We start from the raw sequence: 24,676 nt of genomic DNA on the forward strand, positions 1-24,676 counted from the left end.
CCTGCGAGGTAGGCGGACCTGCCACCCAACGGCAGGTCAGGCCCAGCAACCTACAGAGTGACAGAGCTGCCCCGAGCGCCTGCAGGGTAGGCGGACCTGCGACCCACCAGCAGAGCAGGTCCAGCGGCCTGCTGAGGGGCAGGCCCGCCCCGTCCCCCCGTGCCTGCAAAGTAGGCGGAACTCTGACCACCGGCAGATCAGGCCCAGTGGCCTGCTGAAGGGCAGAGCCACCCCCTCCCCCCGCACCTGCAAGGTCGGCGGACCTGCGAACCACCAGCAGGTCAGGCCCAGCAACCTGCGGAGTGACAGAGCTGCCCCACTCGCCCGCAGGGTAGGCGGACCTGCGACCGACTGGCAGAGCAGACCTAGCGGCCTACCAGTGTGTTAGACAGATCACCTCAATTGGAGGAGGAGCACAGCCACTACCTGCCCTGCAAGGGAGTTTTTTCAACTATACAAGAGCAATATAAATAAAAAGAGGGAAAATTTCAAAAACACAACAGTATCACCAAGCAGAAAGAAACGCGAGCAGTTTGAAAAGACAAGGAAAGAAAGGACCACAATCAATGCAGGTCAACTCAACTCTAGAACAGGTAATAGCTGCAACAGATGGAATGTCACACAAAGAATTCAGGATATACATGCTTCAGATGATCTGGAGTCTCAAGGAAGACATGAGACAGCAAAATCAGACAATGAAAGATCACATTGACAAGGAACTACATAAACAAATCCAGGAAGTAAAAGATCAATTTCACAGGGAGTTAGAGGTAATAAAAAACAAACAAATAGAAATCCTAGAAATGCAGGAAGCAATAAACCAACTTAAAAACTCAATTGAGAATACTACCAGCAGAGTAGATCACTTAGAAGACAGAACATCAGACAATGAAGACAAAGTATTTCAACTTGAAAAGAACATAGACAGTTCAGCAAGTCTGCTAAGAAACCATGAGCAGAACATCCAAGAATTATGGGATAATATTAAAAGACTAAGAGTCATTAAGAGTCATTGGGATACAGGAAGGCACAGAGCTCCAAACCAAAGGAATAAACAATCTATTCAATGAAATAATACGAGAAAACTTCCCAGACATGAAGAATGAGACAGAATCCCAAATCCTAGAAGCCTACAGGACGCCGAATGTGCAAAGCCATAAGAGATCCACACCTAGACACATTATAATGAAGATGCCCAACATACAGAATAAGGAGAGAATTTTAAAAGCTACAAGGGAAAGGAAGCAGATTACATTTAGGGGTAAAACAATCAGGATAACAGCTGATCTTTCAACACAGACTCTGAAAGCTAGAAGATCCTGGAATAACATATTTCAAACACTGAAAGAAAATTGGTTCCAACCAAGAATCGTGTATCCGGCGAAATTAAGCTTCAGGATGGAAGATGAAATTAAAACCTTCCACGATAAACAAAAGTTAAAAGAATTTGCAGCTAGAAAACCATCTCTTCAAAAAATCCTTGGCAAAACATTACAGGAACAGGAAATGGAAAATAACAATGAAAACCAACAGTGGTAGGTAGGACAGTAAAGGGGGGAAAATAATCAAAGAGGAAAACAAATCAGGTTTAGTAACATTAATAAACAAATATGGCTGGAAGAACAACCCATATCTCAATAATAACCCTAAATGTTAATGGCTTAAACTCACCAATTAAGAGACACAGGCTAGTTGAATGGATCAGAAAACAAGACCCAACAATATGCTGCCTACAGGAGACGCATTTGATAGGAAAAGACATACATAGACTGAAGGTGAAAGGTTGGGAAAAATCATATCACTCATATGGACTGCGGAAACAAGCAGGAGTGTCCATACTCATATCAAATAAAATAGATTTCAAGCCAAAGTTAATCAAAAGGGATAAAGAGGGACACTACATACTGCTCAAGGGAACCATACACCAACAAGACATAACAATCATAAATATATATGCCCCAAACAACGATGCTGCTATGTTCATCAAGCAAACTCTTCTCAAGTTCAAGAGTCTAATAGACCACCATACAATAATCATAGGAGACTTCAACACACCTCTCTCACCACTGGACAGATCTTCCAAACAAAAGTTGAATAAGGAAACTATAGAACTCAATAACACAATTAACAACCTAGACTTAATTGACATATATAGAATATACCACCCAACATCAAGCAGTTACACTTTTTTCTCAGCAGCACATGGATCCTTCTCAAAAATAGATCATATATTATGACACAGGGCAACTCTTAGACAATATAAAGGAGTAGAGATAATACCATGCATCTTATCTGATCATAATGGAATGAAACTGAAAATCAATGATAAAAGAAGGAAGGAAAAATCATGAATCACTTGGAGAATGAACAATAGGTTACTGAATGATCAATGGGTTTTAGAAGACATCAAGGAGGAAATTTAAAAATTCTTAGAGTTAAATGAAAACACAGACACAACATATCGGAATCTATGGGACACATTGAAAGCAGTTCTAAGAGGAAAATTCATTGCTTGGAGTTCATTCCTTAAAAAAAGAAAAAACCAACAAATAAATGATCTCATACTTCATCTCAAAATCCTAGAAAAAGAAGAGCAAAACAACAGCAAAAGAAGTAGAAGGCAAGAAATAATTAAAATCAGAGCTGAAATTAATGAAATTGAAACAAAAGAAACAATTGAAAAAATTGACAAAACTAAAAGTTGGTTCTTTGAAAAAATAAATAAAATCGACTGACCCTTAGCCATGCTAACGAAGAGAAGAAGAGAGAGAACTCAAATTACTAGCATACGGGATGAAATAGGCAATATCACAACAGACACTTCAGAAATACAGAAGATAATCAGAAATTATTTTGAATCCTTATACTCCAATAAAATAGAAGATAGTGAAGGCATCAATAAATTTCTTAAGTCATATAATCTGCCCAGATTGAGTCAGGAGGATATAGACAACCTAAATAGACCAATATCAATTGAGGAAATAGAAGAAACCATCAAAAGATTACCATCTAAGAAAAGCCCAGGACCCGATGGGTATACAGCAGAGTTTTACAAAACCTTTAAAGAGGAACTAATACCAATACTTTTCAAGCTATTTCAGGAAACAGAAAAAGAGGGAGAACTTCCAAATTCATTCTACGAGGCCAACATCACCCTGATTCCTAAACCAGACAAAGACACTTCAAAGAAAGAAAACTACAGACCAATATCTCTAATGAACCTAGATGCAAAAATCCTCAATAAAATTCTGGCAAATCGGATACAAAAACATATCAAAAAAATTGTGCACCATGATCAAGTAGGATTCATCCCTGGGATGCAAGGCTGGTTCAATATATGGAAATCAGTAAATGTTATTCACCACATCAATAGACTTAAAAATAAGAACCATATGATCATCTTGATAGATGCGGAAAAAGCATTCGACAAAGTACAGCATCCCTTTATGTTCAAAACTCTCGAAAAACTAGGGATAACAGGAACATACCTCAACACTGTAAAAGCAATCTATGCTAAGCCTCAGGCTAGCATCATTCTGAATGGAGAAAAACTGAAGGCATTCCTTCTAAAATCTGGAACAAGACAGGGATGCCCTCTCTCACCACTTCTGTTCAACATAGTTCTCGAAACACTGGCCAGAGCAATTAGACAGACAAAAGAAATTAAAGGCATAAAAATAGGAAAAGAAGAACTTAAATTATCACTATTTGCAGATGACATGATTCTATACCTAGCAGACCCAAAAGGGTCTACAAAGAAACTATTAGAGCTAATAAATGAATTCAGCAAAGTGGCAGGATATAAAATCAACACGCATAAATCAAAGGCATTCCTGTATATCAGCGACAAATCCTCTGAAATGGAAATGAGGACAACCACTCCATTCACAATATCCTCAAAAATAATAAAATACTTGGGAATCAACCTAACAAAAGAGGTAAAAGACTTATTCAATGAAAACTACAGAAACCTAAAGAGAGATATAGAAGAAGACCTTAGAAGATGGAAAAATATACCCTGTTCATGGATAGGCAGAACTAACATCATCAAAATGGTGATATTACCAAAAGTTCTCTATAAGTTCAGTGCAATGCCAATCAAAATCCCAACAGCATTTCTTGTAGAAATATATAAAACAATCATGAAGTTCATATGGAAAAATAAAAGACCCAGAATAGCAAAACAATGCTAAGCAGGAAGTGTGAATCAGGCGGTATAGCGATACCAGACTTCAAACTATACTACAGAGCAACAGTAACAAAAACAGCATGGTACTGCTACCAAAACAGGCGGGTGGACCAGTGGTACAGAATAGAGGACACAGAAACCAATCCACAAAATTACAACTATCTTATATTTGATAAAGGGGCTAAAAGCATGCAATGGAGGAAGGATAGCATCTTCAACAAATGGTGTTGGGAAAACTGGAAATCCATATGCAACAAAATGAAATTGAATACCTTTCTCTCACCATGCACAAAAGTTAACTCAAAATGGATCAAGGAGCTTGATATTAAATCAGAGATGCGGCATCTGATAGAAGAAAAAGTTGGCTATGATCTACATACTGTGGGGTCAGGCTCCAAATTCCTCAATAGGACACCCATAGTGCAAGAGTTAACAACTAGAATCAACAAATGGGACTTACTCAAACTAAAAAGTTTTTTCTCAGCAAAAGAAACAATAAGAGAGGTAAACAGGGAGCCTACATCCTGGGAACAAATCTTTACTCCTCACACTTCAGATAGAGCCCTAATATCCAGAGTATACAAAGAACTCAAAAAATTAGACAATAAGATAACAAATAACCCAATCAACAAATGGGCCAAGGACCTGAACAGACACTTCTCAGAGGAGGACATACAATCAATCAATAAGTACATGAAAAAATGCTCACCATCGCTAGTAGTCAGAGAAATGCAAATCAAAACCACCCTAAGATACCATCTCGCTCCAGTAAGATTGGCAGCCATTAGGAAGTCCAACAACAACAAGTGCTGGAGAGGATGTTGGGAAAAGGGTACACTTGTTCATTGTTGGTGGGACTGCAAATTGGTGCAGCCAATTTGGAAAGCAGTATGGAGATTTCTTGCAAAGTTGGGAATGGAACCACCATTTGACCCAGCTATTGCCCTTCTTGGTCTATTCCCTAAAGACCTAATAAGAGCATGTTACAGGGACACTGCTACATCGATGTTCATAGCAGCACAATTCACGATAGCAAGATTGTGGAACCAACCTAGATGCCCTTCAATAGATGAATGGATAAAAAAATGTGGCATTTATACACAATGGAGTATTACTCAGCACTAAAAAATGACAAAATCATGGCATGTGTGGGAAATGGATGGCATTAGAGCAGATTATGCTAAGTGAAGCTAGCCAATCCTTAAAAAACAAATGCCAAATGACTTCATTGATATAAGGGGAGTAACTAAGGACAGGGTAGGGACAAAGAGCTAGAGAAGGAGATTAACTTTAAACAGGGATGAGAGGTGGGAGGGAAAGGGAGAGAGAAGGGAAATTGCATGAAAATGGAAGTTGATCCTCAGGGTTATACAAAATTACATATAAGAGGAAAGGAGAGGTAAGAGAAGAATAATACAAGTGGAAGAAATGATTTACAGTAGAGGGGGTAGAGAGAGAAGAGGGGAGGGGAGGGGAGGGGAGGGGAGGGGAGGGGAGGGGAGGGGAGGGGCGATAGTAGAGAATAGGACAGACAGCAGAATACATCAGACACTAGAATGACAATATGTAAATCAATGGAAGTGTAACTGATGTGATACAGCAATCTGTATATGGGGTAAAAATGGGAGTTCAAAACCCACTTGAATCAAACTGTGAAATATAATATATTAAGAACTGTGTAATGTTTTCAACTACCAACAATAAAAAAAACTGAAGGCATTCCCTCTAAACACAGGAACAAGACAGGGATGCCCTCTTTCACTACTTCTATTCAACACTGTTCTTGAAACACTGGCCAGAGCAATTAGACAGACAAAAGAAATCAAAGGGATATGTATAGGAAATGAAGAACTTAAATTAACACTATTTGCTGACCATATGATTCTATACCTAAAAAAAAAAAAAAAAAAAAAAAAAACTCCACCAGAAAAATTCTAGAACTAGCAAATGAATTCAGCAAAGTAGCAGGATATAAAATCAACACCCATAAATCAAAGGCATTTCTGTATATCAGTGACAAAGCCTCTGAGAAGGAAATGAGGAAAACTACCTCATTCACAATAACCTCAAAAAAATAAGATACTTGGGAATCAACTTAACAAAAGAATGAAAGATCTATACAATGAAAACTACAGAACCCTTGAGTTCTTTATATGTCCTGGAAATTAATGTTCTATTTGAGGTGAAGATGGCAAAGTTATTCTCCCATTTAGGAAGCTCTCTGTTTATATTCTCAATTGTTTCCTTTTCTGTGAAGAAGCTTTTCAGTTTGAATCCATCCCAATTATTGATTCTTGATTTTACTTCTTGTGCTTTAGGAGTCTTGTTGAGGAATTTGGTTCCTAAACTGACATGATGGAGAATTAGGCCTACTTTTTCTTATAGTAGGTACAGGGTCTCTGGTCTAATGCCTAGGTTGGTCCTTGATCCACTTTGAGTTGAGTTTGTACAAGGTGAGAGATAGGATTTCCAGTTTTCCCAGCACCATTTGTTGAAGAGGCTATCTTTTCTCCAATGTATATTTATGGCAGCTTTGTCTAGTATGCAATAACAGATATTTATGTAGGTTTGTCTCTAAGTATTTGGTTCTGTACCATTGCTATTCATGTCTGTTTTGATTTCAGTACCATGCTATTTTTGTTAGTATAGCTCTATAGTATACTTTAATTTCTGATATTATTATGCCTCCTGTTTCACTTTTCTCACTGAGGATTGCTTTGGCTATTCTGGGGCTCTTGTTTTTCCAAATGAATTTCATGACAGATTTTTCTGTTTCCATGAAGAATGTCATTGGAAACCTAACAGGAATTTCATTAAATATGTATAGTGCTTTTGGTAGTATGGCCATTTGACAATATTAATTCTGCATACTCAAGAACATGAAAGATCTTTCCATCTTCTAAGGTCTTTTTAATTTGTTTTCTTTAAAGTTCTGTAATTTTCATTGTAGAGGTTTTTCACCTCTTTTGTTAGATTGATTCCCAAACATTTTATTGTTTTTGAGGATATTGTGAATGGGGTAGTTTTCCTAATCTCTTTCAATTGATTCATCACTGATATATAGAAGTGCATTTGGTTTATGGGTATTAATTTTATAGTGTGCTATTTTACTGAATACATTTATGAGTTCTAGAAGTTTTCTAGTAGAGTTTTTTTGGGTCTTCCAAATATAGAATCATGTCATCAGCAAATAGGGATAGTTTGAGTTCTTCTTTTCCTATTTGTATCCTTTTTAATTATAATAATTTAATCTTCTAATTACTCTGGCTAGAGTTTCCAGGATCTAGCTGGAGTAATTAGAGTGTAGGTGGTAAAAGAGGGCATCCCTGTCTTGTTCCAGTTTTTAGAGGTTTCAGTTTGTCTCCTTTTAGGATGATGTTAGCTTTGGGTTTAGCATATATAGTTTTTACAATATTGAGGTATGTTCCTACTATCCTTAGTTTTTCTAGTGTTTTGTACATGAATGAATGCTGTATTTTGTCAAATACTTTTTCTATTCTCTTTTTCTTTTTCATCTGTTGAGATAATCATGTTATTGTTGTCTTTAAGTCTATTGATGTGATGAATTACATTTATTGATTTCCATATGTTGAACTAACCTTGCATACCTAGGATGAACCCCACTTGATCGTGGTGCAATACCTTTTAAATATGTTTTTGTATTTGATTTCTCAGTTTTTTATAAAAATTTTTGCATGTATGTCCATGATGGATATTGGTCTGAAGTTTTCTTTCCTTGATGTGTTTTTGTCTGATTTTGGTATCAGGGTGATACTAGCTTCATAGAATGAATTTGGAAGAGTTCCCTCCTTTTCTAATGCATGTAATAATTTGAGGAGGATTGTTGTTAGTTATCCTTTGAAAGTCTGGTAGAACTCAGCTGAGAATCTGTTTGCTCCTGGGCTTTTTTTTCTTGGTAGGCTTTTGATAGTATCTTCAATTTCATTGCTTGAAATTTATCTGTTTGAATTTTCAATGTCCTCCTGATTCAATTTGAGTAGGTCATATATCTCTAGAAGTTTGTTGATGACTTTAAGGTTTTCTGTTTTATTAGTGTATGAATTTTCAAAATAGTTTCTGATTATCATCTGTATTTCATATTGTCCATTATGATGTTTCCTTTCTCACCACAAATTTTAGTAATTTGAGTTTTCTCTCTCTTTCTCTTTATTAGCCTAGCTGAGCATTTATCAATTTTATTTATTTTTTTCAAAGAACCTACTTTTTGTTTCATCAATTTTTGGATTGTTTCTTTTATTTTAATTTCATTTATTTCAGCTCTGATTTTAATTATTTTCTGTCTTCTACTTTTACTGTTGATTTGTTCTTTTTATAGGTCTTTGTGATGTAATGTTAGGTTATTTATTTGTTGACTTTCTATTCTTTGAATGAATGTAATGCTCTAATTTTTAAGAAGCAAAAATAAGAAGAAAAATGACAATGGTACAAAGGCAATAGTACATTATTCAGTGCTTTAAAAAGAATGAGCAATCAAGCCATAAAGACATGTACAAAGTTAATTCATACTATAAATTGAAAGAAATCAATCTGATAAGTCTATATTGCAATACTGGGTGATTATAATGATTCCAACTATATGATAATTTTTAAAAGGCAAAACTTCAGAAATAGTAAAATAATCAATGTTTGCCAGGGGCTAAGGGGGAGAGAGGACTAAATAGGCAGAATTTAGAGTATTTGGGGAACTGTTTAATACTTCTGTGACACTATAATGGTGGATGAATATTGTTATAATTTGTCCAAACCCACAGAACACACAACATTGAGAGTGAGCCCTAATGTAAGCAGTGGTCTTTGGGTGGTAGTGATGTGCCATGGTGTGTAGGTTTATCAATTATAACAGATATGCCACACTGGTGGGACATATTGGTAATGGGAGAGGTTATGCATGTATGGGATTGGGGGATATAGGGAAATCTCTGTACCTTCTTATCAATCTGCTATGAAACTGAAACTTTAAAAAAAAATCTTTAAAAAAGACAAAATAGTGCCTGTCTCCATAGTTGGAATTGCCCATCGTCTGACTTTAGGGTAGAACTTGTCATTAGTTTGCCCTTAGTTTTCTGCTATGTGAGTTCCTGAGCAACTTCAACACCTCTCCATTGCTTTTCCTCCCACATTTTTAGGCCTTGGAGTACCTTTTCAAATTCATTGTTCAGTCACGGATCCTGTACTCAAGAGCCACGTGTGGGATGGAAGAGGAGCAATTCCGGTCAAGCATCCAAGAGCTTTTCCAGTCCATTCGGTTTGTGCTCAGTCTGGACAGCAGAAATTCAGAAACACTCCTTTTCACTCAGGTCTGTGAGCTGTAGAGAAGTTTTGCTGCTAAATTCCTAGTCTGTCTTAGCAAGTGGTTTCTTTATCCTCTGGCTTCCAGAGTTGAAAAAGCCCTGCCAGGACCTTGTGTGTTGGGTAAGTTACAATTTACAAGGAAACACCTGATAGAACAGAATGCTGTTTTTACATGGAAAACAGTTATGCCTCATGCCAAGTATAAAACAGCTTTGTGACTTTCTGTTTGAAAAGCAATACAAAATTATTCTCATGAATCCTTTACCAAATCTAGTTAACCACCAAACTATTGTTTTTTTTATCATCTTATTCATCAAGTATATTTAGAATTTATGGGGAATTTTATTTTCTAACTTGTCACTATTATTTTTTTTAATTTTTTACTATAAAGTGTCCATTCCAGATATTTAGAGTGGAATACAAAAAACAGGAGGAATAACGTGAAAGCAATAGCTAAAAATTAGGATTAGCTTTTATTAGAAATATCAGTGTTGGAAGAAAATTTACTTCCTCATATTTACTGCCTATCCAGCTAATCTATTATCTTTTCCATGTAACTTTGCAATAGAATGAATCAAAGATTTATTTCTTCAGTCACAGAGGGTTATTTTATTTTCTCTTTAAAAATTAATGTTGGAATTTTTCTAATGAATTATAGTTTTTTGAAGCTAATATTACACCCAAACCTGTCAGCAAAGATCAGGTAGCCTCTCTCACATTCATTCATTCTGTCACTGCCATCTATGTTGTTTGTGCAAGTGTATGTTTAAACATTTAAGTTTAGAAAAGTCTACTATTTTTGTTTTCCTCCTGACTATGTATTACTCTTAATTCCAATTGCCTTTATGCCCCTTGGCCCAGAGGCAAGTGATCACCTGTGAGCTAGTCTCTATAAGTGAATACCTCAAGGTTTTCAGGTGCCTCTGTAAGGCAAATTTCTTCCATAGTCTTTCATTCTAAATGCCTGAAGCAACTCATCTTCCTCTCCCTGCCCCTCCTGTAGCCCATCAATTCCTTCCAACTGGCACCTAGGGTATCTGCTCCACCCAAAAGGGTTACGTGGAGATTGCTGATAGCTAACAAAACAAGATTTTTTGATATGCTTTTGAGGAACTTGGCAATGGCCTGTATCAATGGCATACAATGCCCTGTACTCATCTAGATAAATAGCTTAAGCCTGTCTCAGCTTAGACCTGTGTCAGAATCAAACCTGTTTGGTGCCAGGATCATGTTTCATGAATTTCAGAACTATCAGCAAGTGTTTTGTTTAATTAGACTTTATACCTTTGATTATGGCCACTAGAAAATGTCAGGGTATGGGTGTCCTTCTGTCCTAGTACATAATTATGGAAGATGTCACCTTTTAAAAGAGCAAATCAGCTACTATATGTTATTGATTATGAAGTGCCTACTCCCTCCCCCTGTCCCTTTTTCTTTTTTTATCTACTAACTGCTTATATGTTTTTGAGCTGGTTCTAATTACTGAAAAACAATCTCCTTGATATTTTCACAGAGTAGAATCTGCAGGTAGAATTTGTATAAGTTCTTCAATTGAACCTGGCCTGAACATAGACAACAGTGTGTTGGGCTTTTCCCCGTGGCATAAATTTTCACTCATTCTAAGCCAGTGTATACTGCCTAATGAAGCAATCAATGAAAATGTCCTGTTCCCGCATCCTGCCACTTAGGAAAAATGAGCTCTCTTCCATTTCCCTTTTTGAATCTTAGGTTAATGGTATAAGAGTACTGGGAAGTGCAAAAAGCTTCTGTCATGCTGCTTCCATTAGACAAGAGAAGGGAATAAGATCATTTATTGAAGGCCTATTTTGTTTCAACACTCTACTGGAATTTTATGCACGTTATTTTTTCTTTATACCAATACTAGGAGATAAATAATAGTATCATCCCATTTTATATATGAGAGAACTGAGACAGTAATTCAACAGAGATTATGTCACAGGGATATTTTGTATTGTTGTTTTTTAGTTGTCTTTTGGGGGAGTTTTTTTGGTATACTTTTATAAAAAATATTTTTAGTTGTAAGTGAACATAATACTTTTATTTTATTTATTCATTTTTATATTGTTCTGAGGATCCAACCCTTGCTTCATACATGTGAGGCAAGTGCTCCACCACTGAGCTACAACCCCAGCCAGCTGATTAGACTTATTTTTTGAGACAGGGTCTTACTATGTTACCCAGGCAGCCTTCAAACTTATGATAGTCCTATTTCAGCCTCTTCAGTCCTACTTCCTCTTCAGCTGGAATTACAGGTGTGCACCATCATACCCCGCTTAAAGAACCTCATGTCTGTCTAGTGCAAAACCCCATTATCTTTCTTCTAAAGTGTCCTACTGCCTTAAGGGCCTGTAACTATCTTTATTACCAGATAATCCTCAAGAGGCCACTGTATGTGTCTGCCAGAACTCTGACCCGAGAAGCCTGTGTGCACACATGCACGCACACACACACCTGATCTCCTTGCCTAGGTCATCAGAGTCATTAAACTCTTAAGATAATATAATCAGTTCTTAAGAGTACATGAGTGATTAAATCCATACATTTCCCATCCTTTTAAATTTATACTTGAGACTGCTACACATCCCATATGAAGAAAATAATTTGCAGAGTCTTCAGATTTTTTGGTTTTATATAAACATCTCTGTCCTGGGGAAATAGTCTCAGAGCTAGAATGCTGACTACAGGGCTGTGAGTGGAGAACAGCTGATGCTACTTGAAGACTCTCAGCTTTCTCTGTCATATTTTCTTGAAGAGGTTCCTGATTTGAGTTTGGAACTAAAATAAGAAAGTCACAAGCTTGATCATAAAAACAAACAAAAAATTTAAATCCATTAAAATCCATTTGATCAAAAATAACTATGGTTTGTAAGCCACATTGAGAAAATTTCTCTTTATACTTCCTTCTCTTGCCTGAAAATACCTTGGTAAATATGAAAGCTTCAAGTGGCCTTAGCCCCACTAAAGTCTCTTCTTTCCTTTTTGGTTACTCCATCCCCCAGAAGTGCTATCAGCCAGGATAGAATCAAGGGTCAGGAAGGAACCTCCCAAGGCAGGGGTGCTGCAATACCTTCTCAGCTTTTTTCAACCTCATATCATTGAGCATGTAAGATAGATGCAGACCTGAGCTAATCAGAGATTTACTTGCTTCTGCAGGCTGCACTCCTCAATTCTTTCCCAACTATCTTTGATGAACTGCTGCAAATGTTCACTGTGCAAGAGGTGGCAGAGTTTGTGAGAGGAACTCTAGGGAGCATGCCAAGCACTGTGCACATCGGACAGTCCATGGATGTGGTGAAGCTTCAATCCATCGCCAGAACAGTGGACAGCCGCCTGTTTTCTTTTTCAGGTAGATCAGTTTAGGATGAGTCAGTCAGACTCACATTGCTCCCCTTCGGGGCTAATCAAAGGATCAGTTTTATCAATCATTGTATAAGAAACCAGCAACCCCTTCCAGCGTCTCAAGAAGCTAAGGTAGGAGGATGGCAAATTCAAGGCCAGCCTAGGCAGCTTAGGGAGACCCTGTCTCAAATTTTAAAAAATAAATAGATACAAAGAAAAAAAATGACCCTTAAAGTATAGAATTTTTGGTGAATTATGTTTAGAAATGCAGCCAAGATCTAGGCCTTAGGTCTTACAGTTTATTCCTAGTACTCACATCCTGGGGCACATCTGTGTCTCAGGCTGGCCTAAACTTGTGATCCTCCTGCCTCTGCCTCTCAGGTAGCTGAGATTATAGGCATCTGCCCCTGCACCCAGAAGAATTTTTATAATTTAGAATTTGGGTTGGTTAATTTTTTAAGTTTGATTTTAAAACATAAGAACAATAATTCCTCAGCTCAGTGGCTATGTACACTTCAACTACTAAATAGGTATGCCCTTTGACTTATCTCTGACATTGTACAGTACTGCTGATAATAAAGCTGTCACCAAGAAATTCAGCTTTTTTTCATTAGTAACTGTTTATGGTAAACACTGCTTTCTTCTCTAGCTCCTTGATTGATAATGTCATCAATGGTTTAGACACAGTATTGCCAAGGCCAGTGCACACCCAAGCTTTGTGCACTGCTTGAAAGAAGATGCTTTTGAAATATGTGGGAAGGAAAACCACAGACTACTCACACTTATACTCTTTATTTCTAGTATTTTTGCATGTGCTCAACTGCTTTACATAATCATTTCAGAAATTTTTTTCTGAAAATGTATGTGGCACTAGACCAATTGAATTTTGAGATGATTAGCCACCACCAAATTTTCATTTGCATTTCACTTGTATTTATCTTCCCTAAAGCAAAGAAATTCTTTACCAGTGATGTCATTTAACCAATGCATATTCTCAGTATACACCAGTTTGGTGTCTTCTTCAGCAGGTTCTAATAACAAATGACTATTTTGTCTGAAAGTAGCTATTTATTGTTATAAATCCTAGTATGTTGGTATCCTGGTCTATTAAATACAGTATTAACTTTTCTGCCAAATCTCCTATATATCAAGCAATTTGTCTTTGACTGAAAAAAACTTTATGAATTTCATATGAAGTACTTTAATATTGTCAAATATGAGTAATAAATCCAAATACCATGGCTTGTTTGTGTTACTGATAATCTTACTAAATCATGCTGGCCAGGTATTATCAAACCTGCAGGGTCACACAATCATGGACCACATAGGAGTACAAGGTACCAGAAACATGTTCACACTTGCATTTCACTTTGTCTTCTAATCAACTCTGTAAAGTAAGTTTAGAGGAGAACATGAACAGATGACAATAATCAAACCCATGGAGGAAGAAACAAATTGCCTAAGGTCTCAGAATAAGTCAGAGTTCTAAATATAGACAACTTCTGATGAAAATGCTATTCGGGTAGCATTGGGAGAGAAAAGAGAAGTACTTGAATGTACAGAGTAGGATTGACAATAAATGTTGGCTAATTATCAAAGTCTATGACAAGACAAAAGTTGTGCTCCTGTTCCATTTATTTTTGCGGCCACAGCAAGCAGCAGTCTAACAAGCCTGTGGGGGGGAAAGAGGAAGCCTGATGCCTTGAAGTGAATGTGCACCAGAATGGGAGGGGCATGAAGAGGGTCAGTCAGTAATCTGTATCAAGCCTCTAAATCTAGTCATTATTGTTCATGGTAAGTATAACATCTACATGGAGTTTCCACTGTAAAATAAACTTTGCTTTTAGTTTGGAGTCCAATCATTAAAGAGATTTCATTTGCACTCAGACTCCTACCATTCATCCTCGATAAAATTTTGTGGATGCTGGAGTTTGAAATGAGAATGAAGAACAGTGTTGTAGGATGACTTATAATTTCCAGACAAAGCTTTTAGGCCCTTGTAAGGGTAGGGAGTGACCTCTTCTCTTGATCAACCTCACCTTCTTTGAAACAAGTTAAATCTCACAATATCACCAACTTCCAGCAGTAGATAGTTCTCCTCTGAAGGGCTTCTTCATCTGTGTGTTTTCTCTCCCAGAATCCCGTCGCATCCTGCTTCCTGTGGTTCTCCATCACATTCACCTTCACCTGAGACAGCAGAAAGAGCTACTAATCTGCTCAGGAATTCTCGGCAGCATCTTTTCCATCGTCAAAACCAGCTCTCTGGTAGTGGCCCCACACCCACTCCACCCTACTCAGTTCTGCCCTACTCTTGTGTTTCTGTAGCCAAATGCTGACCAACAAAGATCACTTTGTGTGCCTCTCAGTCAGATGCTTTCATCAGTGACAGGAAGGTATCCAAGTGAACAAGTGCTATGTGTGCCCAGCAGGCTTCTCCGTTCAACATGCTCTTGCTATTTTAAAAAGTTGCACTACCATAAACCTACCCAGAAATATAATAACTTCTACTACCAGAAAGTCCAATCCTTTGCCATTCTCAGATTCTATCAAAACATGTTAATTCTAGAGTTTCTTAGAATATTAGGCATGAACACAAGAAGCAGACCCAGACTAAGGGGCAGCTTGCTCATTCAGACTTTTCTGTCAGCTTCCTGACAGCTTGATTCCACCCATATGGCATTCCTACTTCATGCCAGACAGGTCAGGATATTCAAGAGGAAAATGTTAGCCACAAGAGTTCTAAGCCCTATTAGATAATAGAATTGTATTTCAGAGGTCAGATTTCAACTAATAATGCTTTTATCTATTTTATTTCCTTTCTTTTCCTTCTATTAAAAAGAGATATTTGGTGGGAGGGGAGGAATTGAGGTAGAGAAGAAATGAAAGAAAGATATGGATGAAGGTAATAATTTTTTATAATATTTATTTTGTATACTTAGGATAATAGAAGAAATGCATATTTCTTATAGAAAATTTGGAAAGTATAAAGAAAGATTAAGAACAAGAATGGGCTTCTTATATACCATTTTATTAAATTAATTCTCCTAGAGAATAGAATTTCAAGTGCATTTAAAATGAAGGCCAAGGGCCAGGTAATAAGAACATATGAAGCTAGGTGATCCAGGTAGAGCAGAAGAGACAACTAAAAGAAAGAGTTATGTTTGGTTTGATCAGGAGACAGGACCCAAAGAGGAGCTTTGATGTCTAGACTTAAAGTAAATCTGATGACAGAGGCCTAGCTTCTCAAGTGTAACTTTGATGGTGATAGTAATCCTATTGTTTGTTCTTGGCTCCAGACAAGATTTGGCAGCTTTCCTTCCCAACAGTCCTCAGAAAAAGCCACAGCAGTGAATAAGATCTACTAATAGCTCAAGGTCATATCTGAGGGAATAGGCAGCTCACTGCTAAAGAAAGGGAAGAAATTGATGCCCAAAAAAAAGAAAGCAAAAAAGGTGGGAGGAAGAAAGGAGGGAAGGAAGGAAGGCAGGTACCACGCATTGATGAGGCTAAGAGCTCAATTTTAAGAATCCAGTCAGAAGACCACTCCTGATACGGCTCAATTAGTAAGCGCTGCCAGCTAAACATCAGCTTGGCCTGGTGCTAATGGTATGCTTTCTCACTGCTCACCCCAGGAGGCAGATGTCATGGAGGAGGTAGAGATGATGGTGGAGAGCCTCCTGGACGTGCTCTTGCAGACTCTGCTCACCATCATGAGCAAATCGCACGCTCAGGAGGCGGTAAGAGGGCAGCGGTGCCCGCAGTGCACAGCCGAGATCACTGTTAGTAACTAACATTCAGGTTTTCTTGCCTTCTTTTCTAACCTGGGGCTCCTCCACATCTTCTCCCATCTCACTATCCCACCATCTTCATCTTAGCCTCCCTTCCTGCATGATGGTCAGCATGCTTCCTTCTTCCCCTTCTTGAATCTAACTCCTCTCTCCACTCTAAAAGCTCTCAATTCATATTCCCAGGAGTCTACTTTAGGGCAGATTCAGGAAATGCTTCTTGTCCTGTTTTAATGCACACCATTTCAGTTGACCTTTGCCTTTAAGCAAAGTTATTCTTTATAATGTGGAATGAAGCAGGGATGTGGTAAATGTATTAAGAGGTTGAAGGTGAAAATAGACTATTTCTTCTAGGAAGACTCTACTACATGCTCTCCTAAATCATGTGCAGGCAGAATAATTTTCTCAGAATTTGCAAATATCTACAAATTGGTTCTTTTTGTCCATATTCTTTGTATGTAAGTTTCTAGTGGAAGGAAAACTGTTGAGCTAGAATTGCTTAGGCATTGTTCAGTAATGTTTTTGAATGATCCAGTTAGGAGAGAAACAATCTGGGAAAGCCTCTCTGTAGGGATAGGGAGTTGTGCCTTGAGCCTTCAGTCCCCATTCCCATACCCAGAGTGAACTTCTCAACCCTAACAAGATAAACAGTTTGTGCAGAATCTTCCAGTTGGCAGATGGGAGGTTATAGAGCTCTCTTTGAGAAAAACCCTCTATGGGAGCATGCCAAGCTCTAGTATACTAGGGAGAGCAGGGAGTGTGCCTGGAGTAGGCATGTAATCTGGAGCACTGGGCTTGGAAAGAGCGTCTGCTCCTTTATCCCCTGATGAGAATACTCTCAATGTGTTCTGGTGTGTCCTGGTAAACCATCCTTCTAACCAACCCTTACATAGTATTTGCTGTGGGATAGACCCTGCTTTAAGCACTTAACCAATATTACAAATGAAATGATCTATTTTATATAAATTATAATAAGGATGATAATAACTAATTTATTGTACTTTTTTGTATACAGGACTTTGTGCTTCATTGTTTCATATATATTAACTGATCTGATCCTCACAACAAAAGAATTGTGACTTATAATGCTCATTTTTTCAGATAAAACTCAGTACACACACGTATATATTTTTTCAGTTCATACACATGTATATATTTTACACACATATATGTGTGATAATTTCAGGAATCTAGGAGGGATTTGAGACACTAAAAAAATTGTTAAATTCCCATTAGTTTGGAAATATTTGAAGTCCTTTTCTCTTTCCATTCTGAAGAGACAGCTTCTAGAAGGAGGCCATACTTGACTGCCCCATGTTAAAAATGCTACAAGATGATCTTTGGAGGCCTTAGAGTAGATTTTCTTCTGTGAACCGCAGTTGGAACTTGAAGAAATTTTAAAGACTTATAATTATCCTTAAGTTTCAATTTAAAGCCATATTTGTTCCCTCAGTCATGTTGATATGCCATGTTCTGTTTGCCCAGTCCAGTTGCCCTATGCAAGCTTTGGGAAGTCCCCAGGAAGTCCTTGAAGAAGAGTTCCTCTATCCTAGCATGATGGACAGGTCCAAATTCTGTTCAGAAAAGGACATGCTTGCTCTTCCAAGTAGCTCCTACAGACTTAAGTATAGTGCTCTGACAACAAAAGACTGTTTAATCAAAACTTTCCTGGGGGGTAAGGGATGAGAATATTTTCCTTATTTTGCAGTACTACTTTACTATAAGTTAAGGTTTTTTAGTAGCCTCATGCTGCAAATGCCTTATTAAGACTCCCAAACCTTCCAGAAAAGAAAGCTCATTTTCAGGATCAGAATTGTCATCTTTCTTCCATTATCATTGGGGCCATCTCAGACCCTCCCTTCTCTCCTTGCCCTCTGTGGATGGGGGGAACACAGCCTTGGTGATTGTGCCAAGTGATTTTTTGCATTGGTTTCCAGGGAGAGTATGTCTCCTGCCTTCTGTCACTGCTGCGACAAATGTGTGACACTCATTACCAGCACCTACTGGACAACTTCCAGAGCAAGGATGAACTCAAGGTAAGAAGTAGAGCACTGACTAGCCTTTCACCCCAGAAAGGCAGAGTGTAGTCAAAACTTCCCAGGACTTTTCCCTGTCAGGGGCATGAGTTCAAGTGACTATCACTACCAAGTGTATAGGATTCACCAGCCCAAATTTATAGCTAAGTATATGGCCTCTAGAAAGCTGGCAGTGTCTCCACATTGACAAGTTTTCTCTGATTGATAGCAGCTCTGTGACCATGTACCATTAGAAACTACTTTGGGCAACACTGGGTCAGCAAATCAAGACTTCTCCCTTTCTTAAGAACTTGGTAGTCCCCTTTATATTTTGCCCCTGCAAACCAGGTACATATTTAATAACTATAATAATCATGGTGACAACTCTTCTTCATTTAAATGTATTTCTGGAAGATAATTTTGAAATCCAAGATGTACACTGCTTACCTTGGGCTGCTGGATACTAAGGAGCAAATGGTGCAGAGAAATGGGCCTGGGGTCCAGTCAGTAGGAGAGCATTGCCCAAATTGAGCAAGGCATCAACTGTAACAGACTTCTGGGGTTTGTGCCTTTGCATTAGAGCATGCTATTTACTTCTTCCCTGGGTAAAGGATCATTGCAGACTTTAGGACTGTGCTCTGCCTTTATACAGAACCAAGTCTCTTATACTTCATGGTTTTTAACTTGTGTTTTTACCCTGTTTTTAACTTGTGTAAACTTTATTAACCATATTGAGTCAGTTAAAAAATATCAGTTGTAAATTTCTGGTATCTAATGAAGCCTCCCTTTCCACAGACTTGGGTCTCTGCAAATTGATAGCATTCACAGCCCTTGAAGTGAAACAAAAACCCACATCCAGGTCAAGCAGCACCTAAGCTGGGTGTGGACCTAGAAAGTATAGACTTGACTGTTCTAGATCATTTTCATCTTTTGTGTGTTATATTAACCAAATATCAGTCAGGCTGGCATTCTTCTCTTACTTTTTAATAATGTGTATATACACATATACATCTGTATACATACACACTTATGTTTTTGGCTTACATGGTTATTTTTATTATAGCAATATGTGTATGTGACTTTAAGGTCAAACAGAGCCAGGCATGGTGGTGCACATCTGTAATCCCAGCAATTCTAGAAGCTGGGTCAGGAGAATCACAAGTTCAAAGCCAGCCTTAGCAACTTAGCAAGGCCCTGAGCAATTTAGTGAGACCCTAAGCAACTCAGCAATACTCTGTCTCAAAAATATAAAAAGAGCTGGGGGTGTGGCTCAGTGGTAAAGTATCCTTGAGTTCAATCCCCAGTGCTACAAAAATTAAAATAAAATAATAACAGACAATACAATACTACAAAGTTTATTATATAAAACAGTAGTTCCCTGCCTTAGCATGACAAATTGTTAGTCCCTATTCCCCAAAGGCAGCCACTTTCAACTCTTGCTGTTTTTCAGGAAGCTTCTACTGATAATTTTTAGATATCATCAGTTATTATTTATTTTCTTCCTCCATGGAAAAAGGGAATGATTCTCCTGAACCATTCCTCTCTCACATATATATGTTTCCTCATTCTTGCTAGATAGACTTTCTTATTAACAACTAGGTAAATACTGTGGCAAGCTATACTCTGATTATATTTCTTTTCTTGTAGAACTTTTTGTTTTTCCAGAAATTAATTGCCTCTTTTCTAATTTTGTTATACAAAACTCAAAACATATTATAGAACCTAAATAAAAGAGCTAAAACTATAAAATTCTTTGACAAAAACACAAGTATTACTTTATATCCCTAGTTTAGGCAGTAGTTTCTTATATGTGACACCAAATTTTTTTATCTTATAACTGTCATTTATTAATCTTCTATTATGTGCCAGAATGTATGATATGTACTTTACAAGCTCCCTCAGAGGGAGCATTAATCTCCAGGATATATAAAGAAATCAAAAAACTTAACACCAAAAAACCAAATAACACAATCAGTAAATGGACAAAGGAACTGAACAGACACTTCACAGAAGAAGAAATATGAATGATCTATAAATATATGGAAAAATGTTCAATATCTCTAGCAATTAGAGAGAAATGTGAAGTAAAATTACACTAAGATTTCATGTCACTCCAGTCATAATGGCAATTTTCAAGAATGCAAGTAATAATAAATATTGGCGAGGATTCAGGGCAAAAAGTACACTCATACATTGCTGGTAGGACTGCAAATTGGTGCAACCACTCTGGAAAGTAGTATGAGCTATTTGACCCAGTTATCCCACACCTTAGGTTATACCTAAAGGACTTCAAATCAGCATGCTACAGTGATTCAGCCACATCAATGTTTGTTGCAGCACAATTTACAATAGCTAAACTAAGGAACCAACCTAGGTGCCCTTCAACAGATGAATGGATAAAGAAAATGTGGTACATATACACAATGGAATACTACTCAGCCTTAAAGAAGAATGAAAGTATAGCATTTGTGAATAAATGGATGGAACTAGAGAATATCAAGCTAAGTGAAATAAGCCAATCCCAAAGAACTAAAAGCCAAATGTTTTCTCTGATATGCGGATGCTAATTCACAATAAGGTAGTTGACTAGGGAAGAATAGAGGTACTTTGGATTAGACAGAGGGAAGTGAAGGAAGTGGAGGGGTCTTGGAGATAGGAATGAGAGTAGAATGAAACAGACATTATTGCCCTATGTGCATATATGATTACACAACCTGTATAACTTTACATCATGTACAACCAGAAGAATGAGAAGTCATACTCCATTTATGTATGATGTGTCAACATGAATTCTACTGTCATGTATAACTAATTAGAACAAATAAAATTTTTTTTAAAAACTGGCAAAAAAATTTGAATTGATATTCCCCAAACAAGATGTACCCATAGCTAATTAAGCACAAGAAAAATATACTCAATATCATTAGTTATTAGGGAATCAAAACCAGAATAGAACAATGCCATTTCACACTGAAAGTGGCACATATAATAATAAATACAAATATTGGTATTAATTATTTTAAGTATAAGATAGATTTCACCAGTGAAGTCATCTAGTAAAAAAGAAACTCTCAAATTAATACCCTATCTTCTATTTTAAGAAACTAGAGACAGGGCTGAGGTTGTGGCTCAGTGGTAGAGCACTTGTCTAGCATGTATGAGGCACTGGGTTCAATTCTCAGGACACATATAAATAAATGAATAAAATAAAGTTGTCTATCAACATCTTTAAAAAGAAGAAACTAGCTAAATAAAAGAAAAATAAAGCAAACAGAAGGAAAAAAGTAGTTAAGATTAGAGTAAAAATAAATAAAATAAAGAATAGAAAAATAGAGGCTGGGGTTGTGGCTCAGAGGTAGAGTGCTCACCTACCAGATGTGAGGCACCAGGTTTGATCCTCAGTACCACATAAAAATAAAGATATCGTGTCCACCTATAACTAAAAAATAAATATTTTTACAAGAATAGAAAAATAGATATCTTTTGTGAAATCTTTTTAATTTTATCTCTTCACTTGTGATAGATCTATTCAGACTTTCTATTTCTTCTTGAATGAATTTTGGCAGTTTGTATCATTTTAAGAATTTGTCCATTTCATCTAGGGTATATAATTTGTTGATATGCATTTGTTCATAGCAGAACCATAATTCTTTCTATTTCTCTAACTAGAAAGATTTCACATTTCCCTCCTTTTGTCCCTAACTTTAGAAATTAGCTCATATTTCTCTTTAACCCACGCTTTCCAGCCCTCTCCCCCCAGACCCCCATCTTTACCATTCACTCCTTGATTGGTCTAAATAAAGTTTTGTCAATTCTGTTCTTTTCAAAGAACCAACTCTTGGTCTCTCTTTTTGCTTTCAAGATTCTCTTTGTTTTTTACTTTTGACAGTTTTGACATATGTCTATAGGTAGATCTCAGTTCTTTCCATTTGGAGTTCATTGAACTTCCTGAATGTGTACATTAAAGATTTTCATCAGATTTGAGAAGCTCAGGACCATTATTTATTCAGATAATATTTTCCTCTTTCTTCTCTCTCCTTGTTTCCTGATACACTAATTAAGTATATATTTATACCCTTAAGATCTCTGAGGCTCTATTCAATTTTTTTTACCATCTTCAAGTTTGCTGAGTCTTCTGATAGCTGAAATCTGCTGCTGAGCCCTTCCAGTGAAATTTCACTTCAGTTATTATACTTTTCAATTCCAGAATTTCTGTTTGATACTTTAAAAATAATTTCTATCCATTTTATTGATATTGTTTATTTGGTACAACATTGCATTTATACTTTTTTCTTTTGAGTTCTTTTTCCTATATATGAACCATACTTTCCTATTTCTTCTTATGCCTTATAATTTTTTGGTTGAAAACTGGACATTTTATATAATGTGACAACTACAGAGTATTAGTTAGCTTTCTGTCACTAGGACAAAATACCTGAGCAAAACAAGTGTGGAGGAAAGATTTAGTTTGGCTCACAGTTTCAGAATGTTTAGTCCATGATCAACTGGCTCCAAAGGCAGAAACATCATGGCAGAAGAATGTGATGGAGAAAAGCTGCTCACATCATGGCAGCCCCAAAGTAGAGCAAGTGAGACAGAGAGTGGAAGGAAGGAACAGGCTGAGGAACATAAATATCTTTCCAGAGCACACTCCCAATGACCTACTTCCCCCAACCAGGCCCCATCTCCTACAGTTTCTACCACCTCCCAATATTGACATAAAATTATTAATCTATTAGTGGGTTAATCTACTGATGAGGTCAGAGCCCTTATGATCCAATCACTTCCCAAGAGCACCGTATCAGAACACTGCTGCATTGGAGACCAAATCTTCAAAACTTGAACCTTTGGGGAGCATTCCAGATCCTAAACCTACTATCTGAAAATATCACATCCCTAGGGTTTGTTCTTGCTTTTTATTGTTTTTTGTTGGAAATGATGTTTGTTTCTTTAGTGATTAGCTAATGACTCAATAGAGATGTTCTTAAATGCTTTAAATCATTAAATCTTCACATTTTGCATTTTGCTAAGGAGTTCTGTGAATATTGTATATTCACCTTTAACATTCTTATAGCTCTGCCTTAGCCTTCAATTCTTGCTTGTACATATCCTTATAGTCAACCAGAAGGGAGAAATTGGGCTTCTTGAATGTTTCCTAGGAATGCTGCATTTCCTTCTAGGCTGCCAAGAATATGTTAGAGCTTTTTAAAGCTTTTCAAATCCCCTTATGGATGTCTCATTCTTTTACTTTTTTTTTTTTTTTTTGGCTATTCTCTTGTTTACCCTGATAAGGCTGCTTCATGCAACTGGGATATTAAATTATATGGCTGATTTTTTTCCTCCAATAAGTGCCTGTGGGAATGAAGTTTTCTCAGAGAGTAAGCTGAGTCAGTTAAATAAAGATAAACCTTATGAACAGGTTTATTATGGGAAGGTGTCAGTCAGATCAAATAATACAATTCTCTGGGGAATGAGACTTTTTTGAAGTTCTAAAACCATTTTGTCCTGTCCAGTGGCTACTATTTTCATGACTGCTGCATTTCTATAGATGCTTGTTTTCAAGGCTACTATTCTGAAATTTATACATTTTTCCTGAATAAGTACTCCTGAATTATTGTAAGTCTTTGGTTTCTTTCATAGGAGAGTAGATTTTCAGAAGGTTTGGGGGTTTTTTTGTTTTGTTTTGTTTTGTTTTTGCTTTTTGTTTGTTTGTTTTGGTAATGGGAATTGAACCCAAATCCTTGGCATGTTAAGCCCATGTTCTACCACTAAGCTATACACCATAGCAATTTTCAGAGGTTTTTACTCTATCATTCCTAAAGTGTTTCTTCCATCAATGTGTTCTTAATATCCAAAAAAGGATGTTTGTACAATCAAGTGCTCATGGGCTATGGTTCAAAGAAGGAGGTCCATGGACTCAGTCTGATACCAATTCTGCTAGGCCTTAGTCTTTCCTGTGCTTTTGGTATTCACCTTTGGGGACAGGGTAGGTATAGAACTTCCTCAGTTCTGTC

At 37.1% G+C, this 24,676-nt stretch overlaps 1 protein-coding gene and 1 long non-coding RNA gene across 2 annotated transcripts in view; one reads left to right on the forward strand and one right to left on the reverse strand.

Annotated features, from left to right (window-relative positions):
• The window catches only part of Dock3 (dedicator of cytokinesis 3), a 656,066-nt gene that overhangs the window by 566,205 nt on the left and 65,185 nt on the right, over positions 1–24,676 (forward strand). Inside the window, exons 23-27 of the mRNA XM_077793451.1 lie at positions 9,337–9,507; positions 12,677–12,869; positions 15,000–15,127; positions 16,495–16,641; positions 18,585–18,683. Coding sequence (XP_077649577.1) covers positions 9,337–9,507; positions 12,677–12,869; positions 15,000–15,127; positions 16,495–16,641; positions 18,585–18,683 — 738 coding nt within the window. The remainder of the gene's footprint in view (positions 1–9,336; positions 9,508–12,676; positions 12,870–14,999; positions 15,128–16,494; positions 16,642–18,584; positions 18,684–24,676) is intronic.
• The window catches only part of LOC144250574 (uncharacterized), a 78,780-nt gene continuing 68,313 nt past the window's right edge, over positions 14,210–24,676 (reverse strand). Inside the window, exon 4 of the long non-coding RNA XR_013342513.1 lies at positions 14,210–15,049. This is a non-coding gene — a long non-coding RNA (uncharacterized LOC144250574). The remainder of the gene's footprint in view (positions 15,050–24,676) is intronic.

This window comes from Urocitellus parryii, chromosome 2, assembly GCF_045843805.1.
Source record: "Urocitellus parryii isolate mUroPar1 chromosome 2, mUroPar1.hap1, whole genome shotgun sequence".
Lineage (NCBI taxonomy): Eukaryota > Metazoa > Chordata > Mammalia > Rodentia > Sciuridae > Urocitellus > Urocitellus parryii.